At 36.0% G+C, this 26,384-nt stretch overlaps 1 protein-coding gene across 1 annotated transcript in view; it reads right to left on the minus strand.

Moving 5' to 3' along the window:
* Positions 1-26,384, minus strand: part of HIBADH (3-hydroxyisobutyrate dehydrogenase) — a 118,250-nt gene that overhangs the window by 4,200 nt on the left and 87,666 nt on the right. The window contains exons 5-7 of the mRNA XM_012640731.1: positions 12,296-12,429; positions 7,871-7,947; positions 907-1,063 (exon numbers count right to left, since the gene is read on the minus strand). Coding sequence (XP_012496185.1) covers positions 907-1,063; positions 7,871-7,947; positions 12,296-12,429 — 368 coding nt within the window. The remainder of the gene's footprint in view (positions 1-906; positions 1,064-7,870; positions 7,948-12,295; positions 12,430-26,384) is intronic.

A 26,384-nucleotide genomic window follows, 5' to 3' on the forward strand; every position in this document is an offset into this window, starting at 1 on the left:
AAGGCTCAGATGGTTGCTAGCATTTTTTAGCAATAAAGCATTTTTAAATTAAGGTATGTACATTGTTTTTTTAGACATAATGCTATTGCACACTTAATAACAGTATAGTTTAAATGTAACTTTTATACATACTGGGAAATCAAAAATTTTTGTGACTTCCTTTATTGCAGTGGTCTGGAACCAAATCCATAATATCTCTGAGGTATGCCTGTAGCAGGTGTATATAGTCTTACTTTCCTAAGCAGGGGAAAAAACTCAACTGGGGGGAATAAGCACTATGCAGAAATCCAAGAGCCTATTGGTCTAAAAAGTATTTTCTACAGTTGAGATCACAGATTTTCTAAAGTTGAGATCACAAATGAGAAGAGGCCAACAATTTGCTTTTCGAATGACTTAATGAATTTACACATAAGTCCATATATACTGTTAAAGCAAGAGCATGTACTTAAAAATCAAATATCATGGGAAAGACCCTCTTTTCTTTTGTGATGTATATATGCAATGTCAATGCATTAACAACAATCAGAAGATTCTTACTGCTCGCATTCTAAGGAGTTGGTAAATTAACATAAATTTATGATGAAGAACAAAATTTTACCAGCTCATATAAACAAACTCAAGAACACACACGAAAACAAAAATCCTGGCTTATTCTTTTCATCCAAAAGGCCAGGAATAAAAATGAACAAAATAAGGATTTTTATCTAAGTTTTTACTCATTTCCAGTGAGAGAGTAAATCACTATTCCAGTAATTTTTCCTTCTAGGATAGACAAATGCTTTGTTAAAAGGAGGGAGTAAAGGAGGGGGAGAGGGGAGAGGAAGAGCAAAAGGAGAGAAAGAGAGAGAGTGTTATTAGACCATTAAACATTCTCCCCGCCTTGATTAGTCTCTACATTCACCATACCTTAGCCATGAGTGTTGTTCCAAATCCACCCTGATAATTATTAGCTGAGGGAACTCCATCCATCACTCCAGGTACAGGATTATAAGTATCACTTGACCAACACCGTCCTGAGCTCATATTTAGGATTTTAGCCAATAGTTTTGGGTCAAGCCCTAACCTGTCAAAGGTCAAAGAAAAGAAGCGTTAAATGTCAAAATGTACAAGTCATGTGTGACTTATTTACATATGGAGATGCTCCATCTTCTCTCTCCATTTATTTAATGTCTTCTAAAATCAAAGTAGATTGATATGAGAGTGAAGAATCCAATCTTGAATTATACGGTACTAAAAGCTACTGATCAAACAAGAACATTTCTGAGCCAGAAATTTAGAGGAAACCTTCTGTACTATCATACTATTAAGAAGAAATAATACATAATTGTACAATAGCATTGTCGGTTTATCACACTCATGAGTTTTCTAGTCTTTCGGACATGACTGCATTTATGTGTCACCTAAGAACCTTAAACAAAAATGATAATCTAAATTCTACATTCTTTACTCACAAATGATATATTTCAGACAGAAATATTGACAGATAAACGATACATCACGGGAGTCTGTGTGGGTGCATTTATATGCATGTTTATTCCTTGAGCTTTTATGAGAATAAATGTACGAGATGAGCCATGAGTAGTAAAGGAGCTTAAGAGAAATTATCATTATGAAAGAAAACATTTCTTGCTGCAAACTTTTCCTTATTTATTAAATCTTCATTAAACAATCTTGCTTATGAAGCAAGTCTGCACAGAGCTGTGACATATGCTATCTATTCAGAGACATGCATTATAGTTCTGGGTCAACTGCTGATAAGGTTACTGATCCTGATAAAACAAAGCTTGCCCAAGCGGAAACATCATTTGTTCTATCACTGGGCTGATGGCATAAACGGCTGTTCAGTGTGGACCCTAGGAGAAATAGAATCAAAATGTTCCATTACTTTGATTCTAAAGATATAATGCAGTTTGGGAAGCAGAGTTTTGCTAAGTATCAGTGAATCAAGTTTCAAATGAAACTGTATAACCTAGCAATTTATTTGGTTTATTTCATACAAAGAGTCATTATAAAACCACTGTCATAAAAGCTTTCTACTTTTTCTTAAAACTAACCTCTTCCAGAAAATAGAAAAATATTGAAAAGAGACATTCATGATGTAACTGTTAAACTGCATTTTGGCGTGTTTAAATTTTTCTTCACTTTGTATGTTCAAAATATATGTCTGTTTGCTTCCAAATCTGAATATCATGACCAATAAAACATTTTTCCAATGCTACAGCAGGGGGCTAGGGTGAACAGCCAAGGATATGTATGAACTTACTACGTAATACGACTGTTATGTAATCAGGCTTCCCAGGGGTGTCTGTGGTTCAGAGTGCTATGTGGTGTGCCACATATCTGAGTTCATATGGTGGCCCATGTTATAATAATGGGTGTTTACTAAGGATTATAACAGATATAGAAGATTCAATCTAAATCAGCTATCATATATTCTGTTCAACTGTGGATTACCAGAGAGAAATCCAACAGTTTCATTCATTCTTTTATAAAGATCCAAGTTTCTCGCATGTTTAGTTTGCTACTGGTGCTTTCATTTCCCTTTTAAATAAAATTAGGCTATCAGTATGCTGTTGTGGCATATGACTTAGGAAAAGATAAAGCCAAGGTGCTTTGGGAATAATTGTGAAAAGTAAAATTGCAAATTAACAATTAGATAATTTGCTGTAACTGCAAATATATTGTCTAAGCACAAATGTTCAAGAACATACATGTGTAAATATGCTCCATAAGGAGAAAATATTTTTAGAAACTCCAAAACATCACTTTTCCCCTCAATTTGCAATATCATTTAGGGCCTTCCTAATTTAGATTTTCTTTTAAGATGGTTCATCCCATTTAAAGCAGCAGAGCTCCTCCCCTCTTTATAATCCACCAGGTTATGCTCAGCATTAGCTTCTAAGTCTTTACTGCTAAGAAAATTCACACTCTCTTCTATAATACTCACCAAAATGGTAAGCAAAGCTTATTATCCTAACTTTATAAAACCCTACATTTTTCTTTAACGTTCAAGGAAAAATACTGGCACTGATTGATGGAAACCCTTTTCGGTGAACATATTACTATTTAGAAGCATCCTGAGGGACACACAAAAAAATCAGGTGGCAGTTGTTCTGTGCTCACTTTTCAAATCTGATGCTTCCCCACCGTGCCGATTCCCTTCATGAGATGGCTACTCCCTCTCCGCTTCCCTCCTACTGCCCCCACCTGCACCAAAGTGTATCATTAAAAAGAGCAAGTTAGAAGTGTTTTGCATTTCATCTTTCTGAAGATTCTTTCCCTGGCACATACATAACTGACAGTTAAAATTAGACATGATATTAAAATCAGTTACTGAAGTCCTCTGTCTTCCACTGTGCCCAAGGCTTGTAATGGTCTGAAACCAGCTAGAATACAAAGTAATTGTCATTCAGAGAGTCTATCCTAGAACGTCATGCTTCACTGGAGAAGACTGAGTTTCCATTCGAAATCAACAAATTAATCCAAGACAGGTATCTGAAAGGGCAAGTTTAATAGGAAGCAGCTACTGGGCTCTCAACCATGATAAAATGTTATTGCTGTTTCCCTGTAAATTGGCTGGGAACATATGATACTTTCTGCATAAGAGCCCCATTGCTGTTCAGGAGATATACAGCTCAAGCCATCAAAAGGATGACAGTCTGTCAGTCCCCATAATAACTTGCCACTGTATGTGGTTCGAGAGTGCATGCGTGCATGCATGTGGCTTTAAAATTGCTGGAATCTTCTCTGATATAAACAGAGAATGAATTCATTGTTCTGTCTGCATATATAATGCATCTCAAATAAACGTCACTGTGTCAAGTCTACTCACCTCTAATTTTACATGAATTTTTGGGAGAAGCAAAAATGATGCATAAACTGTAAAAAAATTAAAGAGAAGCCAAACATTTGCCTTCACTATAACCAAGGCTTTAAGGGCCAAAAAAGTTTGTTCACTTTATATTCTCTGTAAATATACTGTCTGATTTTACATAAGAACAAAACAAACTATGTCACAAAACTTGGATGTTTGTATCACAAGAACAGACGTGGAAATGAAACACCTGAAACCACGACAATCTTAATCAATCATTCACTCCTGCACCAGTGTTTACTCAGATCTGCTGTGTGCAGATGCCTGGAGCCAAGGAAACAACAATAAGGAAGCTAAGAGGAGGCTGTGCCTGCCAGGAGGGCTTAGTTAAGACACACCCAGATAACTTTTCCCTGAGGCAGAAGTGCCATATCCTATCCTATCCTATCCTAGCCACTTGCTCACACCCTCACTCCTCTCCTCATTCATTTGACAAATCTTCACTGGAGTGTCTACTAGCTGCCAGGCATGTTCTTAGGAGACAGCAATGAGTAGACAAAGCCATTCTCCTTCAATGGAGCTTACATTCTCGGTGGGAAGACAGGCAATAGGCAAATAAATAAATAATGCCAGCCAGTGAGAAGTGTTATGAAGAAAAAACATTATGGTATAATTCAATTCAAATACAAACCATCTCACCAAAACCACAAATATCAGTAATTATCACATATTGAGTACCTATTATGTGCCAGGAACTGTTTTAAAAGATTTCATAACCCAGCAAATAGATACTATTATTTTTGTCATTTCATAAATGATAAAGGCTTAAGTCTGTAGCACAGCTTGGATGTAGACCTAGACAGACAACCAAACTTTAACAATCTCAAGTCTCACTGGGTCATGTGGGTGGTAAACTTAACAGTCAACTAGCCAATATGATGGCACTTCATCAGTAGATAAATTTGGTCAAACTTTTATCACAAACTTTTTGCGATTTATTACATTTATTAGGGTATACAACTAAGAGGCTTCAGTCATCATGTGAATGAAAAGACAACATCTAAAGGGAGCAACCAAGAAACTAAAATATGCTTGTGGGGAAGTTCTCATCTTGAAGAGCTTTCCAGAAGTTCAAATGCTAACCTTCTTTTGGTGAAAGACAACATATGGTAGTTGCTGGAGGGGCCTGGGCCCTCCCTCACTGGTAATGCAAATAACTTCTTACACCAATAGTATTTTTTAAAAAAATCAATTCCCAGTGGAGCAAAAATAAAAACAAAATAACAAAACCCATATTATCATTGTTGTTTCTACATGATACACAGGAACAAATGTAAGTAGGGTACTTTCAGGGCCATAAAACCATGCTTGTAAGGCCTAAGTAGAAACCCAATTAGAAAGTAGAAAGGTCTAATAAAAAAGAATCTCAAAATATATTGTATACCAATATTTTTTTACTCTTTACTTTCTTACAACATTTAAAAATTTCACTAACATCCATAAAGACTCACTATAAAAGAGCATAGGGTCAGTAAGAATTTTAAACTGTAAGATGTTATTCTTCCATTTAAAAAAAAAAAAAGGGAAACTGTGTTCCAGAAAAACCAGACTTATGAGAATAAAATTAATCAGAAATGATCACTTCATAGGAATAGGTGACTCAATTTGTAAATGTTGACATTAATACTCTGAAAAAATTTCACTTCAGAGTGAACAGAATATAAATGCGGCTAAATCACTTTGATGCTATATGACTTTGCAGGAATTTACTACTTGGGAATTTATGCTTGCTGATGCCAATTTTCTCTTGCACCTTGCAAAGCTCAATAAATCGTGGCCGTTCTCTATACTCTATTAGAGAACAATCCTGTCATTTTAAACCATGTCTGTAAACCATGGAGAAAAGACAATAGCAGAAGCATTCATTTTTAGGGCTTTCAGACCACTGAGAATCTTGGTAAGATAAAGCGATAAAATCCTAATGTTATGAAAATAAGCAATTCATTAGGACAATCTGAAACATTAGGAACTTATAAACCATTTTAACACTTAAGTAAAACTAGTGAGTTTCTGCCTGCATTCAGACTTTTAAAATATATTTTATATTATATATATCAGTACATATGTACAGTTCTAGAGAACTTAAACATTTAAAAGCTCCATATTTCCAAATATCATTTTGTCATAGTGGATCATGGCCAAAATAAGGGGAATTCTATTTATTACTCTTGCTCTTAACGTCTCTATTGGGAATTTTATCACTTTTCATTTTCTCCTTGAAAACAAACCCATTAGAGTAGACAGTGGTTTTCACTTCGTTGTACAAATTTTATTCCTTTGATTTGCCTACTATTCTTCATTAGCTGCTGTTTGGAGTAGAATTTTCACAAGCACTTACCCTAAACAAAACTTCATTTTAGAAGGGCAAATGATCATCTAATAAGAGTTTTGACAGGAAAATCATTTAAGAAATGCCAGAGGCTGCATCACTATGCCTAAGGAACACGCTGATACAGTGATGTTCAAGGTAAGAGTAGAGAACAGAATAAACTGGCAAACATAAGGGGGTATATTTTACTATAGAATCACCTTGGTTCATTTATGCTTTTACTTTTTATGACATATTCATTTCTATCCAGAAAAATAAAAATGAAATTCTAAAGATGCATATGCATACTAATTCTGTTGTCAACACCAATTAATTTTATATGTAATTTGGATTCCAGAAGTTTACATTTTCCCCTTCTATGAAAGTAGTCTAGAGAATGAACGTGAAAACAAGTTACTAGTAACCAGTTTTTCAATTATAAGCGACCCATAGCCTAAAACTGGCCACGGTACAGACATAAGACTGAAAATCTCCCTATATACCACCTATTTTATTAAGGCTTTGTACAGATATGCCTTACCATCTTATAGACATTCAATTTTAAAATGTAAATGGTACAAGATATTGATAAACCAATTAGCGCTGATGCAAAACAAATTCCTCTTTTATCTCAATTACAACATGACAATTTAATAGGTCAAGATAGTTTAACATCTGAGACAAGGGCAATTCAATAAAACAACAGTATCTTGATATGGTAATTAAGAGGAAATGTGAATCCATTACCATGTTTTAAAAACTATCTCAAGCACTTCAGCTCTTTTCATTACTTTTATCAAAAGCTGAGATATGAAACACTACTCTCTTTTGTGATGTATCTGGTAAGCAGTTTTGGGAAATGTGAAGAAAGCATCTGAATAAAGCATCTTGCTCATTAAGTATTTTCTAAAGTGAGAAATATATATATTTAATATTTTCATGAAATATAAAACATTCAAAAAATTAATTAGGTGATTAATCATATGTAGCATTCCTAACCCAAAAGATTAAAGGCTAAAATTAAGACATTAACCTTAAGCATTCTAAAGGATGATCATCTATAGGAAAAGCAGAATTCCTGAATCACTTTAAGCAAAGTATGAATGCCATTTTATTTTAATAGAAAGATATATCCTATTGCAAACCACAGGCAGATTAAAAAGGAAGAGCTATGTATATGAATTGCAGCTTTACAAACGCTATCCAATTTTTATACTCAGAATGAACCACCAAGAACACTTTTAGTGCAGATTTTGAGGACTATATTTAAAATAGGTACTTAATAGTCACATGGTAGCCTAACACTTGAATTTACTATACATTAAAATTGTGTTTTATACAAATTTGTTCCAACACTGCCAAAGTATGTTTAAATTTTATAGTAAAAGTGTTTCTTGCATCTCATTCAACATAACAGAATAAAGGGGGCTCCCATATAAAAAGGATAATATAACTTCAAATGCACAGGCAATAGATTTTATGGCTATGGCAAAGAGTATTCATGCTCTCCAGGGTCCTATTGCTCATCCAATAAGCAAAGTCTATTAAAGTTCAATAATGAAGTACTTTCGAAATGTTCCTGGATCAACTCATTTATCTCTCATGAACTTCATTTTTTTAACATCAGAAAATCAAATAAGAAAGCCCATAAAAATTGTTAGTATATGAAAATGTACTATTTAACAAACCTGATTCCAAGATTCATAGCCTCAGCGGTTCCAATCATACTAATAGCTAACAGCATGTTGTTGCAGATCTTTGCAGCCTGAAAATAAATTAAATACATATTAAATATCTTTACTTTCAAGCTATAACTCACAGGAAGTTTTTCCCCACCAAATTCCATATATTCTTCTTTCTAAAAGAAATAGCATTTAACTGTTGATTCTCTCAGGAGGGGAAGGGAACGTGGTGCAGCATGCCTCCCTCTGAGCCTAACATGCTACCCAGAGCAGACTTGGGGTCCCTTCCACTAGGTAATAAACCCACAGTGGTGACTGAGCTCCTACTATGGGCTCAGCACTATAGGACATGACTGGTCTTTAAGGGATTGGAAAATGGTAGTAATATGTTACACTGAAAGGCAACAAACAAAAACAAGTAAGTGGTAAGTTGTATGGGAGAGGCTAAAAGATAAAGACAGTAGGAGTTCAGAGAAACAAGATCACTGAAGGCAGGAGCAGAGAGGAAGTAGAACCTGAAACCATCTCTTAGAGGCCAAGGCAGAATTTAAGCACACAAGAAAGAGAGCAGAACAGACTGGGGAAAGGTAAAAAATATAAGAAGGATTAAATACGTAAGAGCATGGGATATTCCTGGGAACGGTATGGAAAACTGACTCACGATGCTCAGGCCCTTGTCATGTAATACCCTGCACCTCCTTCGGACTCTGCACAGAGTCCCCACCAGCAAGAGGGCTTTGACCAGATGTGACCCCTCAACCTTGGACTTCTCAGCCTCCATAACTGTAAGAAATAGTTTCCTTTTTTTAATAAATTTTAAAAAATGGGCTCATATGCGTTATGTTTTAAGCAATGGTGACAAACTTGATAGTTAAGATTGGGTCCAGAGCTAGTTAAGAGCTATGAAAGCTAGGGTGGAGAGTTACAATTTGACATGGTAGGAAATAGGGATCTACTCCAAGTTTCAGAATGGGTTAAGTACCATGATGATACAAGCATCTGGATGGAGTTGGTTTGGGTTATAGTGTTGAGCACAGCGGTCAATTTGGCATACAGAGACCCATTAGGCCCTTTGAGCAGTAAAGTAGGCATAAGATAATGAAAGAAGGAATTGGACCAGGTAATGTGTGGAACGGACATGATGGCCAACAATGAGAGTCACTGAAGCAAAAATCAACAGAGCCTGGAGACTGACTGGACAAGAGTATAGAGGTAATAAATATATCCAAGATAATGCCAAGTCTTGAGTGAGATAAACAGGGTCCTAGTGACTAGGATAAAAGCATTAAGAGGAGGAATAAGGGAGTGTGAGTGTGTGTTGAGAGTGGCAGACAACTAGTTTGACTTCAGAGTTCAGTATTGTCGATCACCACTGTCAATCACCTGATACTTCTAAATGAAAATTATTTGCTTTTCAAGAAAAAGATTAAAGTCTTCTACATGACTGTACTACAAACAGAGCTATAGGAAATACAGTTGACCCTTGAACAATGAGGGGAGTAGGGTTACCAACCCCCTGCAGTTAAAAATCCATGTATAACTTTTGACTCTTCAAAAACTAATAGTCCATTGTTGACTGGAAGCCTTACTGTTAGCATAAACAGTCAATTAACACATATTTTATATGTTATATGTATTATATACTATATTCTTACAATACAGTAAGCAGAGAAAAGAAAACGTTATTAAGAAAATCGTAAGAGAAAATATATTTACTACTCATTAAGTGGAAGTGGACCATCATAAAAGTCTTCATTCTTAATGTCTTCACGTTGAGTAGGCTGAGGAAGATGACAGAAAGGAGGATTGGTCTTGCTGTTTCAGGGGTGGCAGAGGTGGAAGAGGTGGAAGGTGAGGCAGGAGAGGCAGGCACACTCGGTGTGACTTAATGGAAACATATAGTAATTTGTGCCTGATATTTTTGCTTTCTTATTTCTCTAAAAAAGTGTCTATATGATATCAATTCTTGTTTCACCATTTGCCGTAGTTTCATATCGTAGAAGGGTCCACATCGTAAAAGAAGTCCAAAGCAGTCCCAAATAATCAGAATCCTTCTGCAAGATTGATGTCAATTCGTTTTCTGGCACTGCTGCTTCTACATCTTAGCACTTATATCTCCATCAAGTTACCTTCTGTTAATTCCTCTGGCGTAGTGTCTTTTAGTTCTTGAATTTCTCCAAAATCCATATTTTGCAACCCTTCACCCTCACCTTTTTTGTTACATCCACAACCTCTTTCGTGATTTCTTTGATTGGCTGTGTCACAAATCCTGTGAAGTCATGCACAACATCTGGACATAGTTTTCTCCAGCAGGAATTTATTGTTTTGGGCTTGATGACTTTCACAGCTTTTTCTATAACAGTGATGGTGTAATCCTTCCAGACTTTCAAGATGTTCTATCATGGTTCTCTTCCTGAACATTCATAATGCTTTCCATAGAGTACCACGTGTAATGAGCCTTAAAGGTCCTTATGACCCCCTGATCTAAAGGCTGAATTAGACATGTTGTGTTTAGGGGCAAGAAGACCACTTTGACTCCTTCAGTGTTGAACTCATGGGGCTCTGGGTTGACCAGGTGCACTGTCCAATATTGAGAGAACTTTAAAAGAAAGTCTCTTACTGGCAAGGTGCTTCCTGACTTTAGGGACAATACATCGATGGAACTAATCCAGAAAAGCGTTCTCATTGTCCAGGCCTTCTTTTTGTACAACCAAAAAACTAGCAGCTGGTGATTATCTTTTCCTTTCAAGGCTTGGGGTTAGCTGCTTTATAGGTAAGAGCAGTCTTGACCATAATCCTGACTGCATTTGTACAAAACAGCAGAGTTAGCCTATCCTTTCCTGCCTTTAGCCCTGGGACTCAGTCTTTTTCCTAATAAATGTCCTTTAGGCATTTTTTTCCAGAATAGGGCACTTTTGTCTGCATTAAAAACCTGTTTAGGCAGATATTCTTTCTCCTCAATGATTTTCTTAATGGCAATGAGCAACTTGTCTGCTGCCTCTTGGTTGACAGTCAGCAGCAGCTGCTTCTCCTATTATCTCGACTATTTAAAAAGCCAAACCTCTTTCTAAAATTATCAAACCATCCTTTGCTGACATTAAATTCTCCAGCTTTAGATTCTTCATCTTCTTTTTGCTTTAAGTTGTCATATAATGCCTTCACTTTTTCTTGAATCATATTAGATATAGGTATGCCTTTCTTACAGCAATCCTGCACCCACATAAAAGCTGCATTTTCAATACAAGACAAAAAGGTATTTTGCAAAAAGTGCAAGGTTTTCACACCTGCTGGAGTAGCTGCAGTGACGACTTCATGATTCTTCTTCTTCTTTATTTTTTTTCTTGCAATGATGCTTACACTGTACTCATTCATCTTGAAATGGTGGGCAACCACAGCCGCAGACCTCAATCTACAGTACATATCAAGCAAATCAACTTTTTCTTATAATGTCCTGACTTTTCTCTACTTCTTGGGAGCACTTCCAGCACTACTAGTGGCACTTTGTATGGATTCCATGGTGTTATTCGAGGTTTATGGTATTGCACTAAATACGATGAAAAATACACAAGAACAAAAAGGTCAATTTTTACTGAGATATGTAATTTACTGGAGAGATGAACTGTTCACACAGAGATAATTAGCATCATGTCACGCTACCTTTTAAGTGGATACTGGCAACACTTGAGCTGACTGCAATAGGAACAGGAGGTGGCTACAAAATTATTATAGCAATACAGTATGTACTTCAGTTAATTTTATACAGTCATTTAATACAGCATCCTTACATTTGTTTACATTTCTCTTGACTGCAAATGGTGCCATGTATTATCTCTGTGTTCATAAGTTTTGATAAATTAATAGCTTTGTTAATATTTTAAGGTAGTGACAAAACAGACTAGCATCTATATTTTATGCATTCATAAATTAACATTTTAATTCATAAATTTTTCTTATTTTTTTATATTTCTAGGCCCCATGGTTTGTCTGCAAGTTTTTTCAAATTTCCATATATCTCCAAAAAATTTTCCAATAAATTTACTGAAAACAGTTCAGTGGATCCACACAGTTCAAACCAGTGTTGTTCAATGGTCAACCATAATTACAAACTTAGATGGAGGATAATAGCAGCTCAGACGACATGTATACTTCAAATGGAAGCAGTTTTAAGGATGATTTCAGTAGTCACTGGGATGTTAAGATCCTAATAATCGTACTTTTGATATCTTTTTTTAAATAAGTAAATTGGCTGACATCTGCTTAAGTCTACCAGGAATGATGCAAAACTACTTTATTTCAAATTTAAAAAAATCTGAGCAAAGAGAGAATCCATAGATTGAAGAGAATAAAGAAGAATAAGAATGTGGTCAGGAAAGAGAAAGGAACTTTAGACAATTTTATATTGAGTCAAGGTCATTAATGTGAAAATGTTACCTGCCCAGTCCCAACAGCTCCACAATATACCACACTGGAGCCCATGCACCCCAGCAACTCTTGGGCAGCAGCAAATTCATCTTCGACTCCTCCCACCATAAATGTGAGGTTCCCCGACCGAGCTGCTCCTACACCTGAATCATTTGGAGGTAAAGAGATAGAAACAAAAGTATACATTTTAAGAAAATATTTAAATAGATAATACAATTAGAGAAAATTCCCAAACCAAATGAAATCATCAAATTTTATTAATGCCAGGCATGTGTAAGACACTCTAAATCTGTAAAGAAATATTTCAGTAATCAAGTATTATTCATGTTAATCACAAACCAAAAGGGACGTACATATTCAGTTGTACTCTCATTCTCAATTCACCTTAATCATTTTGGCACAATCATGGCAAATAGGGGAATCTGAAATTAAATTTTATTATTCCCGTGTATGTATTATTCTAAGAAACCTATTCAGTAATACAAAATATAATGTTTTATATAATAGAAAATATACAAAAACGTTTCCTGGGCCCTGATCAGCACAGGAGCAGCCAGAGGGGTCTGCTGCCTGAATTGGGATTTGGGAGTCTCTGGCTCATTGGCTCACTCTCCGAATAGTATCTACAGATGAGATCCACAAAAAGAGAAACCTGGCTCTTTGTCACATAAACAAGTAGGCATTTCAGATGGTAAGATTCTTGTTTTTAAGGTAAAGAAAACTATTGCTTATTTAGACTGATTATTCTCATGTGCACTTTCCAATACTATTTGATTTTTCTTTTCCTTTCTGCTATACATATTTTGGGCAATTTATTTCTAGTGGTATGAGCAAGAAGAAGAAATACACATTGGTTTGGCTACTCCTGAGTAGCTTTTAACAGAGGCTTAATGCATGTTCCTTGATTCAAATGATTGGAGAAACAACTTCTAATTTAGCACAGAAAACATGGCCTGGACTTGTCCTAAAAAGGGAGGGAGAAGCTTCATTCATCTAAAGTTTTATTAACTATAAAATAAAACCAAAAGTATTATTACTGATTTCAGTAATCAGAGAAATCTTAATTCACAATTTTCAAGTTAGGGTTTTTGTTGTTCAAAACTTCCCAGGAAAGTATGTGAAAGAGCTATGTTAGTACAATTTTTGCCTTTACAACTTATTTTACAGTACAGCTAGGGATAAAGAAACTATAATTTTCTGTACTAAGGTTCTGTAAGGTTTCTTTATCAAACCTGGCCATTAGAATAGACAGCTGCAGGCTGGGCACAGCGGCTCATGCCTGTAATCCCAGCACTTTGGGAGGCCAAGGCAGAAAAATCGCTTGAGGCCAGGAGTTCGAGACCAGCCAGAGCAAGAGCAAGACCTGGTCTACAAAAAACAGAAAAATTAGCTGGATATGGTGGTGTGCGCCTGTAGTCCCAGCTACTCAGGAGGCTGAGGCAGGAGAATCACTTGAGCCCAGGAGTTCAAGGCTGCAGTGAGCTATGATGAGGCCACTCGACTCCAGCCTGGGTGACAGAGCGAGATCTTGTAAGTAAGTAATAGGTAAGTAAATAAATAAGTAAATAAGTAAGTAAATAAATAAATAAAAAAGAATAGATAGTTGCAAGTAATGACCTGCTTTTGAATTTAATGTTTTCAATGAAATACAGCTTTTATACATTAAAGAAAGCCCAAATGAAAAGATCCCTTTCATTCAAATTGTGCATATTTTGCAATTGCCAAATCAAGCAGCTTTCTATTTTATGATTCATACTATTATAAACCAATTATTAAAAGCAAAAGAAGTCAGGATTCTGTTAGCTAAACATTCTTGGAAAAGTGAGCGTCCACATGTTCTGAAAGACTGAGATGCTCACACATATGGTTAAATTACATTATTTCATAATATCTTCAGACACACTTTGGAATGCATTATATATAAAAACCCAATTATAAAAAATGTTTTCAATTAGCCAATCTATGTCATTTGAACATTCTGATAATGTTAGCGTTTAGGTGACTGTCATTTTGTTAATTTCCAATTTATTTCACCAAAATGGGAGCCATTAATGTTTTATAATTATTTTGCTCAATTCCTATGGCTATTTTTATTCAAACCATATAACCACCCTTCCTTCTAATCCTGTTGATCTGACCTAGAGAAATTAAGTAGACAATTGAAGTCAAAGCTTACAAACAAATCTAGCACTATTCATCACAGATCAATAGCTTTGTATCTAGATTACAGATTGCTAAATAGCTTCAGAGAGTCATTTATTAAAGAAAAATTAATGCTGACAATGGTTCTCAGATGGTTAGTCTTTTGACAGGTATACTTTCTCACTTGTTCAAACACGTATTTTAAAAATAAGAAATAAGCAAGAAAAGACCACAAAAGAAAGAACAATTTATCTTTTAATTCAGAGGTTCATCGTAGTTCCACTCTTTCCTCCTGTCAATGTGGTATTATAATTATTTCTGATTTTATCATAACATGCATCCCAACATAAGAGCTGACCAAAATGAGTAATCCTAAACTTTTGGCATTCCTTGGAACCAAATCCTATCTTCCTATACATATTCTTTAACCAAAAACACTATCAAGCCTAGTCCCATTACAAAGGCAGAATGAACACCTAAGTTATCCTAAAATAAATGCAACCATTTTGAACTGAAAAAGAACATCGAGAAGGCTGGAACTCTGAAGGTATGGAAGACATCTTATGGATTTCGGAAGACACTGTATAGACTTTTATGTCTATCGATAATTAACAATAAATTTATTACATTGCCATGCCATTTTAATTCAAGTCCATTTTCCAAAATAGGAAAACATAGAATGCACACTCAAGTAGCTGCTAGAATACTGGGGAAAATATTCATTTTACCTTATATGTTAGTAATTGTTTAAACAAAACCAAAATACACCCTGTGCTTAGTTCTATTATGCATTTATCACACCTTATTAAAATATTTGGTTTTCTTATCTGATTCCTCCATTAGACTGTAAGCGCCTACAAGGTCAGCATTGGGCTCTTATTTTGTCAGCATCCCCATTATCTATCACAGTACATGATATATTTAACAGACAGTTGTTTGGTAACCAAATTAGTAAGCATGGTAGAGAGAATAAAGGATCTGGAGATGTAATATTTGGTTTTGGGAATGTGCTATTTGCTGGCTGTGTGATTATAAACAAATTACTTAACTTCTGAGTCTCACCGTATAAAATGGGAAAAGCATTAATAATTTCTTCAGAGACTGGCTTGAATATGTACATGTATGCTATAAAATAAAAATGTTATTTAAATGTAAGGGCTTACTACTTTAAAACCTGAGCTTGTAAAGTGGGTGTTTTCCTATTTAGTTATCCGAGCCATTGTCTTCTCTAGAAAATTTTAGCCTCTTTTGCTAAATATTAGCTGGTTTCGGATGAACCTATAAACAATAGAAGCAGACTGGCCCAGGTTAAAAAGTACTATAGTGGTCCATGGCCAGTGATGTTAAGATTGCATCATTATGAAGACCTCTTGCAAAATCTTTCAATGGCAGCCTAGCATATGGAAAAGAAACAAGAAATCTGCATTTACTTTATCCATTCAACACAATTAACGGGTACCCATTAAGTAGCAGGCCCTGAAGCAAGCCTTGGGGTGAAGGATGAATCACATGTGTCCCTGCTCCTAAGAAGTTATACACTTGTGATCCAGCCACTTCTCTCCTTGTCTTTCACTACCACTTCTTGCCTGCACTACTGCAATAGCCTCCAACTTGATTTCCCGTTTGCTCTAGCCTCCGTACTCTATTTCCATATCCACATTTCTTCTCTATTCCCAACTTTCCAAAGGCTTCCCATCACTCTCAGAATAAAATCCAAAGTCCTGCAAAACCCTACACGATGTGGCCCTTGGCTACCTCTCCTATTTCGTTTCATATCATTCTTTCCATCTCTCGCTGCTTTCCAGCCACCTTGGCCTCCCTGCTGTTTCTGAAGAGGTAACACATATTCCCATCTCAAATACATTTGCTATTCCTTTTGCCTGGAACGTTCTTCCCCCAGATATTCATGACTTGTATCCGTCACTTCATTCAGGTCTCTGCTCAAAATTCATCTCTTCAGAGAGGACTTCCCTGATCACTCAATCTAACAATCTAAAATAGCACCTCATCACTCTCTATCTCCTTTTCCTGCTTTAGTTTTATTCACAGCATTTATTACCACCTATTTATTGGAACACTTCTATTGGTTTCTGGCCTGTATTCCCAACATGAACATTAGCTCTACGAGGGCAGTGACTCTTGGCTCACTGGCCCCACATCCACAAACTCTGGCACATCAAAGATGCTCAGTAAATAGACTATTTGTTTAAAGAAGTAAAGAGAGGGAGGCAATAAGGGAAGAAATCAAACAACAGTACTGTGTAATACCGGCTCCCATAGAGATATGCACAAGATGCCAAGGATTGCACACATAGCATTTCTGTCATTCTAGCAAGTCATTAACGCTGCTCCCCCTAAGTTTTTCATCTATGAAGTGAGGTGGTTATAGAAAATTATCACCGAACTACTTTTAAGCTTTTGAAAGTTTCTATGAAAATTTGGGGTTTTCAAGTTCACAATCATCAACTTTCCCACATTTATCATATTTTTTTTTTTTTTTTTTGAGACAGAGTCTCACTGTGTTGCCTGGGCTAGAGAGCTGTGGCGTCATCTTAGCTCACAGCAACCTCAAACTCCTGGGCTCAAGCCATCCTCCTGCCTCAGCCTCCTGAGTAGCTGGGACTACAGGCATGCGCCACCATGCCCGGCTAGTTTTTTTTTTTTGGTATATATTTTTACTTGTCTAATTAATTTCTTTCTATTTTTAGTAGAGACGGGGTCTCGCTCTTGCTCAGGCTGGTTTCGAACTCCTGAGCTCAAACAATCTGCCCGCCTCGGCCTCCCAGAGAGCTAGGATTACAGGCATGAGCCACTGCGCCCAGCCCCACATTTATCATATTAATAAACCCAGGCATGTTTCACTTGGTAAAAATAATATATAAATAGTTCCAAATTAGAAAAAAAAGAGTCAGAAAATTAATTTTCTCATGTTGCTATATTAATTAACAAGCCTAAATATTTGTAGCTGCCTTTAATGCTTTATCTAACACTTTCCCGTGATGATGTCTCTCTAGTGTTTCCCTTCCATGATCCTAGAATCAGAAAAACTGAATTCATTTGTACAAATAAATGAAAAGACAAACATCCTAACCACTCAAAACAAGTGGCTGGCTATCCTGCTTTTAAAGTCATAAACACCTATCATTAGTCTGTTTTGATTTCAATCAACCTTATAGTGGAGAAGCACTTTTAAATCTAATCACAAAGTCTCTACAGCCCCTCTCTCTTTCTTAAAAAGGAAGCCTCCATTAGCTAAACTATCTTCTTTCTTTCCTTCCACTCCTACTTGTAGTTGTCATCAAAAATTTGATCACTGGAGAGCCATTCTTCAGTGATTCTCAACCCTGGGAATGAGGAAGAAATAGTCCTTGTCCTCAAGAACTTTGAAATAAAAAAAAAAAGAAGTTTGAAATCCTGTGCTTGTGATTTTTAGGCGGAGGTGGGGATTGGAGGTGGGGGAAGGGATAAGGAATATACATATAGATAATAAAAGACAAAGATAGATGCATGCAACTGGAGAGGTATAAATATAGTCCATACAGAGGTTCGAAGAAGAAAAATATCATCAGCAAGTATTTATTCAGTGCCTTTAACAACTTGCTAGACTTTTGTGCTAGATGCAAAGATTTGACGAGTAAGCATATTTTCTAAATCAAAAATCAGGAACTATTTTCTGTTATATTTGGAGAATATCTGAAATATGACTGTTCCAGAAAGTCCAAAATGTAAGGTCATGGTAGATATAAAACACAGTCTTTGCCTTCAAAAAGTCTAAAACATAATTAGGGAAAAGAGACATATATCCAGAAGAAAATGCCAAAAGGTAACATCATATACCAAGTGTCAGATGAATGAGGACAATCACCACCAAATCCTGATTCCCTCTTTCCCTCCATTTTTTAACCTCCGTCATTGAAAGAATAATGAATTCTCAGAAAGAGAAAGGGTGAAAAGGAAACAAGAAATTGTTCTCAAAGAGTAATGATCTTGTCATTAACCATGGATAAGCTTGTACAAACTCTGATAAGAAGATGGGTATTCTGAATCCATTTGCGAATCTGGTTCAGAGCAGTTTAAACTAACATGAACTGAACAAGTAATTTGGTATGTCTTACATATAGAAACCAAGTTCTGCCTGTTATTTAAATGCACATGATACTCAATTTCTCTTCACAATTAGAGTTTGCTTATCAGAATAAAATATTAATAGAAAACAGAAAATCAGGACTAAGGAGGAATAAGTTTAAGAGATCTATTGTACAACATGGTGACTACAGTTAATGACAATTTATTATATTCTTGAAAATTACTAAGAGAGTAGATTTTAAGTATTCTCACCAGAAAAAAAAAAAGAGATTAGTATGTCAGGTAATGCATATGTTAATTGGCTCATTTTAGCCATTCCACAATGTATATGTATTTCAAAACATCATGTCGTACACAATAAATATATACAATTTTTGTCAATTAAAAAAATCAGAATTAAGAACAAATAAAAAAATGAAACCATCAGATCTCACAATGAATTTCAAATACAGATCTGAGTATCTTAAAGTCTTGGCAAACCCTATTTGGGAGAGGAATTAAGCAGCCTCAAGAAAGCATATCTTTGCCTTGAATCGAGTTACATATTTTAAAAAATTCTCATTTGTAATTTATGCAGGAGACATTAAATGAAGTAATGGACAATGTTTTTCACAGTTTTACATCAAAAGTGGTGACACTTTTTTCAAGGTGAACTAAAACTTGGTTCTTGCTTTATAGCCTTTTCTAGCTAATCATAGCCTTGAATCTGTAATAGCTTAAAAATTAACATAAATCACCTCATTCTAATATTTATGTTTATCTATCTCCCAATCTTTAGGCAGTTTGAATTGATTTAAGAGCTAAGATAGGCTTAAGTCTTAAATTACAAATTAACATGAACATAACCAGCAGTCGAAAACGTTATTCACTATTACTCAGCATTTTTGAGTATATAGTCTCACAGTTCCTATTTTTTCCTGCTAAGTAAAAGTTATTCCTTTTGAAGAACGTGTATATTTATGTTTCAGCAAAAAGGAGAACTTCATAACTCACTTTATCTTCCCTTTTGTCTTGAACTGTAGGAAGCAATGGACTTTTGTCTTTTTTTTCCTTCTGGTTTTCTGATTTTTAAATCTTTATTGTCTGATTTTTTAATCTTTATTTTTGTCAGTAATCCCAATTACTCCTCATACACCCCTTGCAACAAAAACTGCCATTCTATGCATACTGAAAACCAGTTGCAGTGGCTAGAATGTGAAAGGATTCTTCATGCATCCATGCCTATCCTGGGCTTTTCCCTCATATGAAATCCCCTTCCCAACCTTCTTTGCCTGGCTCCTGCTTGTCTTTTAAGACTCAACTTATTCAACTCTGAGGAGTATTTCATGACAATGACCCCCTTTCTTTACTCTTGGAATATTCCTGGTGATACCTTTAATAAAGCACTTACACTACTCTAATCAATGATATTTCTGGCATGTCTTAAGATTCTTATATGTATGAGCTGTTTGAATCTCAGCATGTGTCTGATAAATAATAATTTTCTTCTTAGAAGGTAGGCAGAGAAAAAATCAATTACTAATAAAATGACCAAGAATACTAAGACTTAACATTTTCTAGTTTATCAAAAAAAGCTCAACTTTTTAATAATAATGTATTATATTGTTGAAAAACTGCTAAGAGAGTAGATTTTAAGTGCCTTCACCACAAAAAAGGTAAGTATTGAGTTAATGTATATGTTAACTAGCTTGATTTGGCCAATCCACAATGTATACATATTTTAAAACGACATGTTATATATGATAAATATATACAATTTTTATTTGTCAATTATTAAAGAAAAAAGCTCAACTTTGGAATAGCATGATTCTCCACATGTGGTAATGGCATTTTCACCTACTGTTGCATGAACATTCACAAGCATAAGTGCACATGTATGGAGACATTATTATGAAGAATTGCAAAATGTGATTTCAGCAAGGGACTTGGCGTAAAAAGCACAGTTCAAAGTCACGCCCTTTGGACAGGTTATAATCTCTCTCAATGTTGGTATTTCCATCTGAAAATGGTAATTAAAACACTTGCCATACTTACTTTGAAGCTCATATGAAAGAATACATTGGAAAGATATTTCATACAGTTATTATACAAATATTATAAAAAATTTAAATATAACAAGTAAATCTACTCAGCTTAAACTATTTGGTCTAATAGTAGCAAAGAGCTTAAATTGGAATTTAGCCTTACTGAAAAGCTGAACCATGGAATTATGATAGATAAACCATGATTCAAGTGCTGATAACTTAGAATAACCACTTACAAATCACAAATAAGGAGATTATTTTCAATTCTATGACTATTGGAAAGAAGGCTTCAAATCCAAAGAGGAAAGAGATGGAAAGCTAAAAAGTACAAATTATATTTGTCTTTAATACTGTAGAAACCTTGCCACCAAAACACTCCAATTGATATACAGCAAAACATAGTAAATCACTTAATTTACTCAAAAGAACTTAAATGTTTTAACCAGTCTGCCATCAAAAGAGATCACGAAGAGGACCAATGGGACTTGGGCTGCAATGTGAGCCGTCTTTAAAATGCAATTGTTCTAATCATTTTCTACAGATGCAGCCTCACAAGGGGCTGCTGTCACAGGGACCATTTACGACTTGTTATGGTGTCTCTATTGTTTACCAGCGACATTCGCTGAAAAAGGCGACAGCTGGGACAGAAAGCTGCTACTCAACGAACAATATAATCCCGTGAAAGTAATCAACAAATTTAAGGGTGTTAATTAACTTTACACTTTATCATGTTCAATTAGTTGTCCTTTCTAGAAAAGATTGCCGTGCACAATCAGTTTAGAGCGTGCCATGTTTGATTTGTAAGTGATCACTGTTTCTGTTTCAGAGTCCACGTCAGATGTTCTCTTGGGTTTTGGTGACACAGATGAATGGCTCTGCACATGTTAGGGGTGATCTGGTTTAACATAAGCCAGCATAACATAACCCCTTGTTAACACTATTTCTGGCATTATCCAAGCTGGAATCAGAAAAGCAAAAACACTCGCAGCACTATTCTGGAGTCAGATAAACAAAGTTTAGTTAGCTTTTCCTGAAATAAACAAAGACACAAATATATGGAGAAATAAGCAATTTTTCATCATTATTTTTCAAAGTAAGACTTGTCTTTCAGGGGCATGTTTGGGATCATTTCCTCCCAGCAAGATCTCGGAGCTGTGCTGCATTATGCACAAAGCACCACTGTATCCTCAGACTTTACATAATGCAGATAGTCTTCAATGGCAGCTGAATAATGCTAGGGATGTGTTGTTAAGTACTGGCTTGTGTTAAATTCTAGAATGTGACTTTTAAATCCAGAAACTGAATTTTATAAGTGTGGGAAATCTGCAGGGAAGTATATTAATCTATGAATGCAATTTGCCTTTCTCTTACCTTAATGCACCTGTTCCTACTTGCTAATAGGACAAGCAAAAGCTCATGATAGAGCGACAATATATTCAGTATTGCATTTTAATGAAAGTCACTGCAGTTTGTCTGAATTGATAAATAGAGTTTTGCATTAAAATATTTCATAAGCCATTGACGAGGTGAACAAAACCCCAAACTGAGATTTGGTAGGAGGTGCTTATCTTTAAGGAAACAAAAGCGAGGGACATGCATCTATCTCTTTTTTTGAAAAGGCATCCACATAGGATTGTGAAACATCTTCATAAAGCTGTACCGTGCTCTTATAGACTAGCTGTTTCCTGCATAATACGCAAATTAAATTCATATAAATAAACTGTACCTGGTTAGCTAGTTACAGCATACATAAGGACAAAGCTGAACTTCTTCAAAACAGAAAAGTTGTTAACTCTGAAAGCTAATAATGTCCTAAGTTAAATATTAAAGAAGGAAATTATAGGCTATATCTGAAACAGCTGAAACCACAATACACAGCAGCAGAAAACATTAGTTTTCTGCAGAAGATCTGCAGGGAGAAGAGAAGCGGTCGATAGATCCTTAAATTGGAAGCAATAGCCGTTCTTCTATCCCAAGTTGGCAGCTGCTACATTTGCAGACCTGGTTCATTATTTACCCATAATGACCATCAAGCTGCAGTCAAAGTCAGATCACAACAACTGTCAGCAGCTCTTTTAATTAGCCTTGTTTGAATTCAGATAAATATCACAATACACCTGCTTATGCTGAAAGAGCAACAGAATGTTCCGCATGGAGCTTGGCTGGCTTGAGAAGGACCAGTACAGTACAGAAGTCGTCAGAAAGAAATGCAGAGTGGGGTTTTTTGAGGGAGGAGTAAATCAGAGAACGAAATGGTTTGCTTTCATAGTGAAAATCACTTTAAACAGCAATTCCTTGACATTAACTCCAGATTAAGATGGTGTACAATGTTGGTTTACGATAAAACTCTAGGTTCCTGAAAGCTAAACATCTGGAGCCTAAGGAGAGTTAACTTGAATGCCTTCGGAGAACATGATTTTTAAAACTCCATCTTGTAAATTATGTATCTTTCAGCTTTAAAAATCATTTTAAAAAGCCAAATAAGAGACTTATAGCTTGCAATCTTATGTCCTTCTATTTTATTCTTTAGGAGTTGTATAATTTGCAACATTTTCTGTGATAGGAGTTGGATATTTTCCTAGAAATTTCATATACATTCCTTTCATTCAGCATCAACAATCACAAAGTAAAACAAGGCTAATAACCAATTTCTGAGTAATCCTATTACCACCATATTCCATACCCTTCTGGGTTTCTCCCCTCCAGTTTGCTTGAGAAGAAAAACAGGCACAGTAATCATCTGCCCTCTATTTTATAGCGAATTGATTGTTCACAGGAGTTCTAAGTTTGGCGATAGGTAAAAGGAAGTGATGGCTGACAGAGAAGAGAGGGTAGAGAGTAAGAAGGGATAAGCAAAAGGCAAGATGATAACCCAGCAGCAAACTGGGGAGAGCATGAAATTAAATATTAAGGGAAGGCTGTGCTAATAAGCTATGCTTGGCTAACCAGGAAACACTGTCTCTGAAACCCACTTGGAAATCTCTTGAGAATGTGGACTCTCATATTTCGGGGTGGGAGGCATAGGTGGGGAGGTGGCCACTTTAACATAAGAGTTGGATGTGGTCGACTCTCCTTCTGTAACCATTTCTGACGGTGCGTAACATAACATTGAGGAAGAGTAACTAGCCAGGTTGGCATGAGGACAAAGGACATATTACTGTTTGTCTACACAGGGTTTGGATTCCACTTGACTGTTTCCTTATTGAGTAGAAAAACACTCCTATGAAGAGTAATTTAAAAATATCATATTTTTACACAATGCTGTGAGACCGTATTTGTGATAAAGGCAACCACTGCTGAATGGTGATGATGTAAATGAGGAGAACTCTTCATCTAGTTTCATGAGAATTAATCGCAGCAGAAAGGAACATTTCTTGCCCTACTTTTTTTTTTTAAGGAAAGAATAAGCCATCAACTTGTACATCAACTTATCATGGATCATGATGGCCTTCTCCTTTCCTCACCCCTTAACACAACCTACCTCCTGACCACGTGCACAGCCAACAGCTACAACTTGCTCAGTACACTCTGTTACAAAGGCAAGGGTAAACCTGTCAGTTCCAAGCCTAGAGTAAAGTCAAAATTTCACTAACCATAACTATTTCTTACTGTTGGCCCTTAGAAGCACAATGAATTCAACATGTTCAAACAACTTTTATCCTCCTACCCTCCCCTCGAACAGACCCCAAATTGGTTCTTCCTCCTGCACATCCACTTTCAGTTAAGATATTATTAATACCACTACCCACATATACGAGAAACCCTATGGCAGCATTTCCCAAGGTTAGTTCCTCAGAACACTAGTTCTGCAGGATATTAATGAGTATTTACAGTGATATAAATTTATGGCCATGCTTGCTTTGTTTCTGGTAAGGTTTCCCATCCTCTTCTTGATAACAAATCCTGCCCCTCTGGCCAAAAGCCTGTTCTCATGGACAACAAGGGCACCCCATCCTCACGGCAAAACTGGGGGCCAAGCAAATCCAACAAAGCCAACAGAGTTCTGCCATGGACTGCTAAGCTAAGGTTGCTGAAGGCTTAAGTGGTGAGTGTCTACAGTAAAAGACAATGAGGTTGACATGCAGAGCATAGCAGAAACAGACAACAAAGACAGATAAGTGGAGAGCAGCACCAAGTCTTCAATTCTAGTCACTGAAACCCTAGTTTCTTTCAATTTGAAAGCTACCCCTCTAATTTCCTACCTATATGAGTCACCCCCCACAAAAAAAAATTCCTCAAATTGATTAAAGGTTTTGTGGTCAAATACTACAAAGTTTATCTGTGGTCTAATAAACAAAGTTAAACAGATGTCTAAAGACTTAAGGACTTATTTTAATATGCAAATATGCACCTTGAATATTCCCAAGGGGAGACAGAGAATGCACCATTTCTCCAACTTATTTTTTCACTAAATCCTTTTTTTCAAATAACTCCTTCAAAATTAGATTTCTCAGAGGCTGTACTTTGGGAAATGCTACTTTAGAGTCATGTGACTTCCTTTTCACCTTTCCATATCTAGCTACTATATCCGTTGATTCTGATCTGAAATTTTTCTATTTCTAATATTTTCTCAGTAGATCATTTTTCTCTCCCTTTAATTGTTTTTTTAGATGCGTTGGTATGTCTCTCATAAGGATAGCTGAATTTTTAAAATGTAATCTGATGAAAAGTGAATTTAATCTGTTGACATTTATTGTGATTACATTTATTTCTAACATATCATTTTGTCTTTACTATTCACTTTCATTTTTCCTTCAATTTCTTTTTCCTTTTCTCCTGCCTTCTGTTGGATTGATAAAAGTTTTCTAAGTTTCCTGCTAAGGGCTTTCAAGGTCCTGCAAAGACTAGTCTCAGCTCACCTTTCTAGACTCATTTCTTGGTCCCTGAAATCCAATGCTTTACAGTCTTGACAAACCAAATTACTATTTCTTTTTCTTGTATAGAAAAAATGAATTTCCAGGCCAGGCGTGGTGGCTCACCCCTGTAATCCTAGCACTCTGGGAGGCCAAGGCGGGAGGATTGCTTGAGGTCCGGAGTTTGGGACCAGCTTGAGCAAGAGTGAGAGCCCATCTTTACTAAAAATAAAAAGAAATTAGCCAGACAATTAAAAATGGAAAAAATTAGCCTGGTGTGGTAGTACATGCCTGTAGTCCCAGCTACTCAGGACGCTGAGGCAGGAGGATTGCTTGAGCCCATGAGTTTGAGGTTGCTGTGAGCTAGGATGATGCCATGGCACTCTAGCCCAGGCAACACAGTGAGACTCTGTCTCAAAAAAAAAAAAAAAGGAATTTCCATCTGTCTTGCCTTTCCACACCCTGCTGTCTCCTCTTCCTGGTATGCTGCATCCACATTCACTTCCTACTCCAATACCCATCTCAGGCTCTGCTTAGCTGACAGAAATCCACTTATTCTTCCAGGTTCAGCCCAAGTGTCATTTTCAGCCCCATCCCATAAAGAACTCAGCTCATTTGTGCATCCTCCTCAAGCACTTGATTCATATTTGTGTTATCAATCACATCACATTCAATTATAGTTGTTTACCTGTTGGCTTTCCCTAGACCATGAGCTCTTTGCATAATAGCCATTTAATGAATTGATAGTAAGAAATTACCAGAAAAAAGAGGTGAAGTGACCTTATAATGTAGAAAATGACGCAGAAAAATGACATTTTATGAAAAAATTTTTTCTTGATATGTTAAAGTTGAAGAAAGTCATAGAAATTTGTATGATGTAATTTATTAAGTACTAATGAGTTCTGATCACTGTAATATCAGAAAGAAAGCCATTACAGTACTTAAAGAGAGTCAAAAGGATTAAAAAGAGTAGATCTTGATGACATAAAAGAA

Source organism: Propithecus coquereli, unplaced genomic scaffold (genome assembly GCF_000956105.1).
Source record: "Propithecus coquereli isolate 6110/MARCELLA unplaced genomic scaffold, Pcoq_1.0 Scaffold156, whole genome shotgun sequence".
In the NCBI taxonomy this organism is placed as follows: domain Eukaryota; kingdom Metazoa; phylum Chordata; class Mammalia; order Primates; family Indriidae; genus Propithecus; species Propithecus coquereli.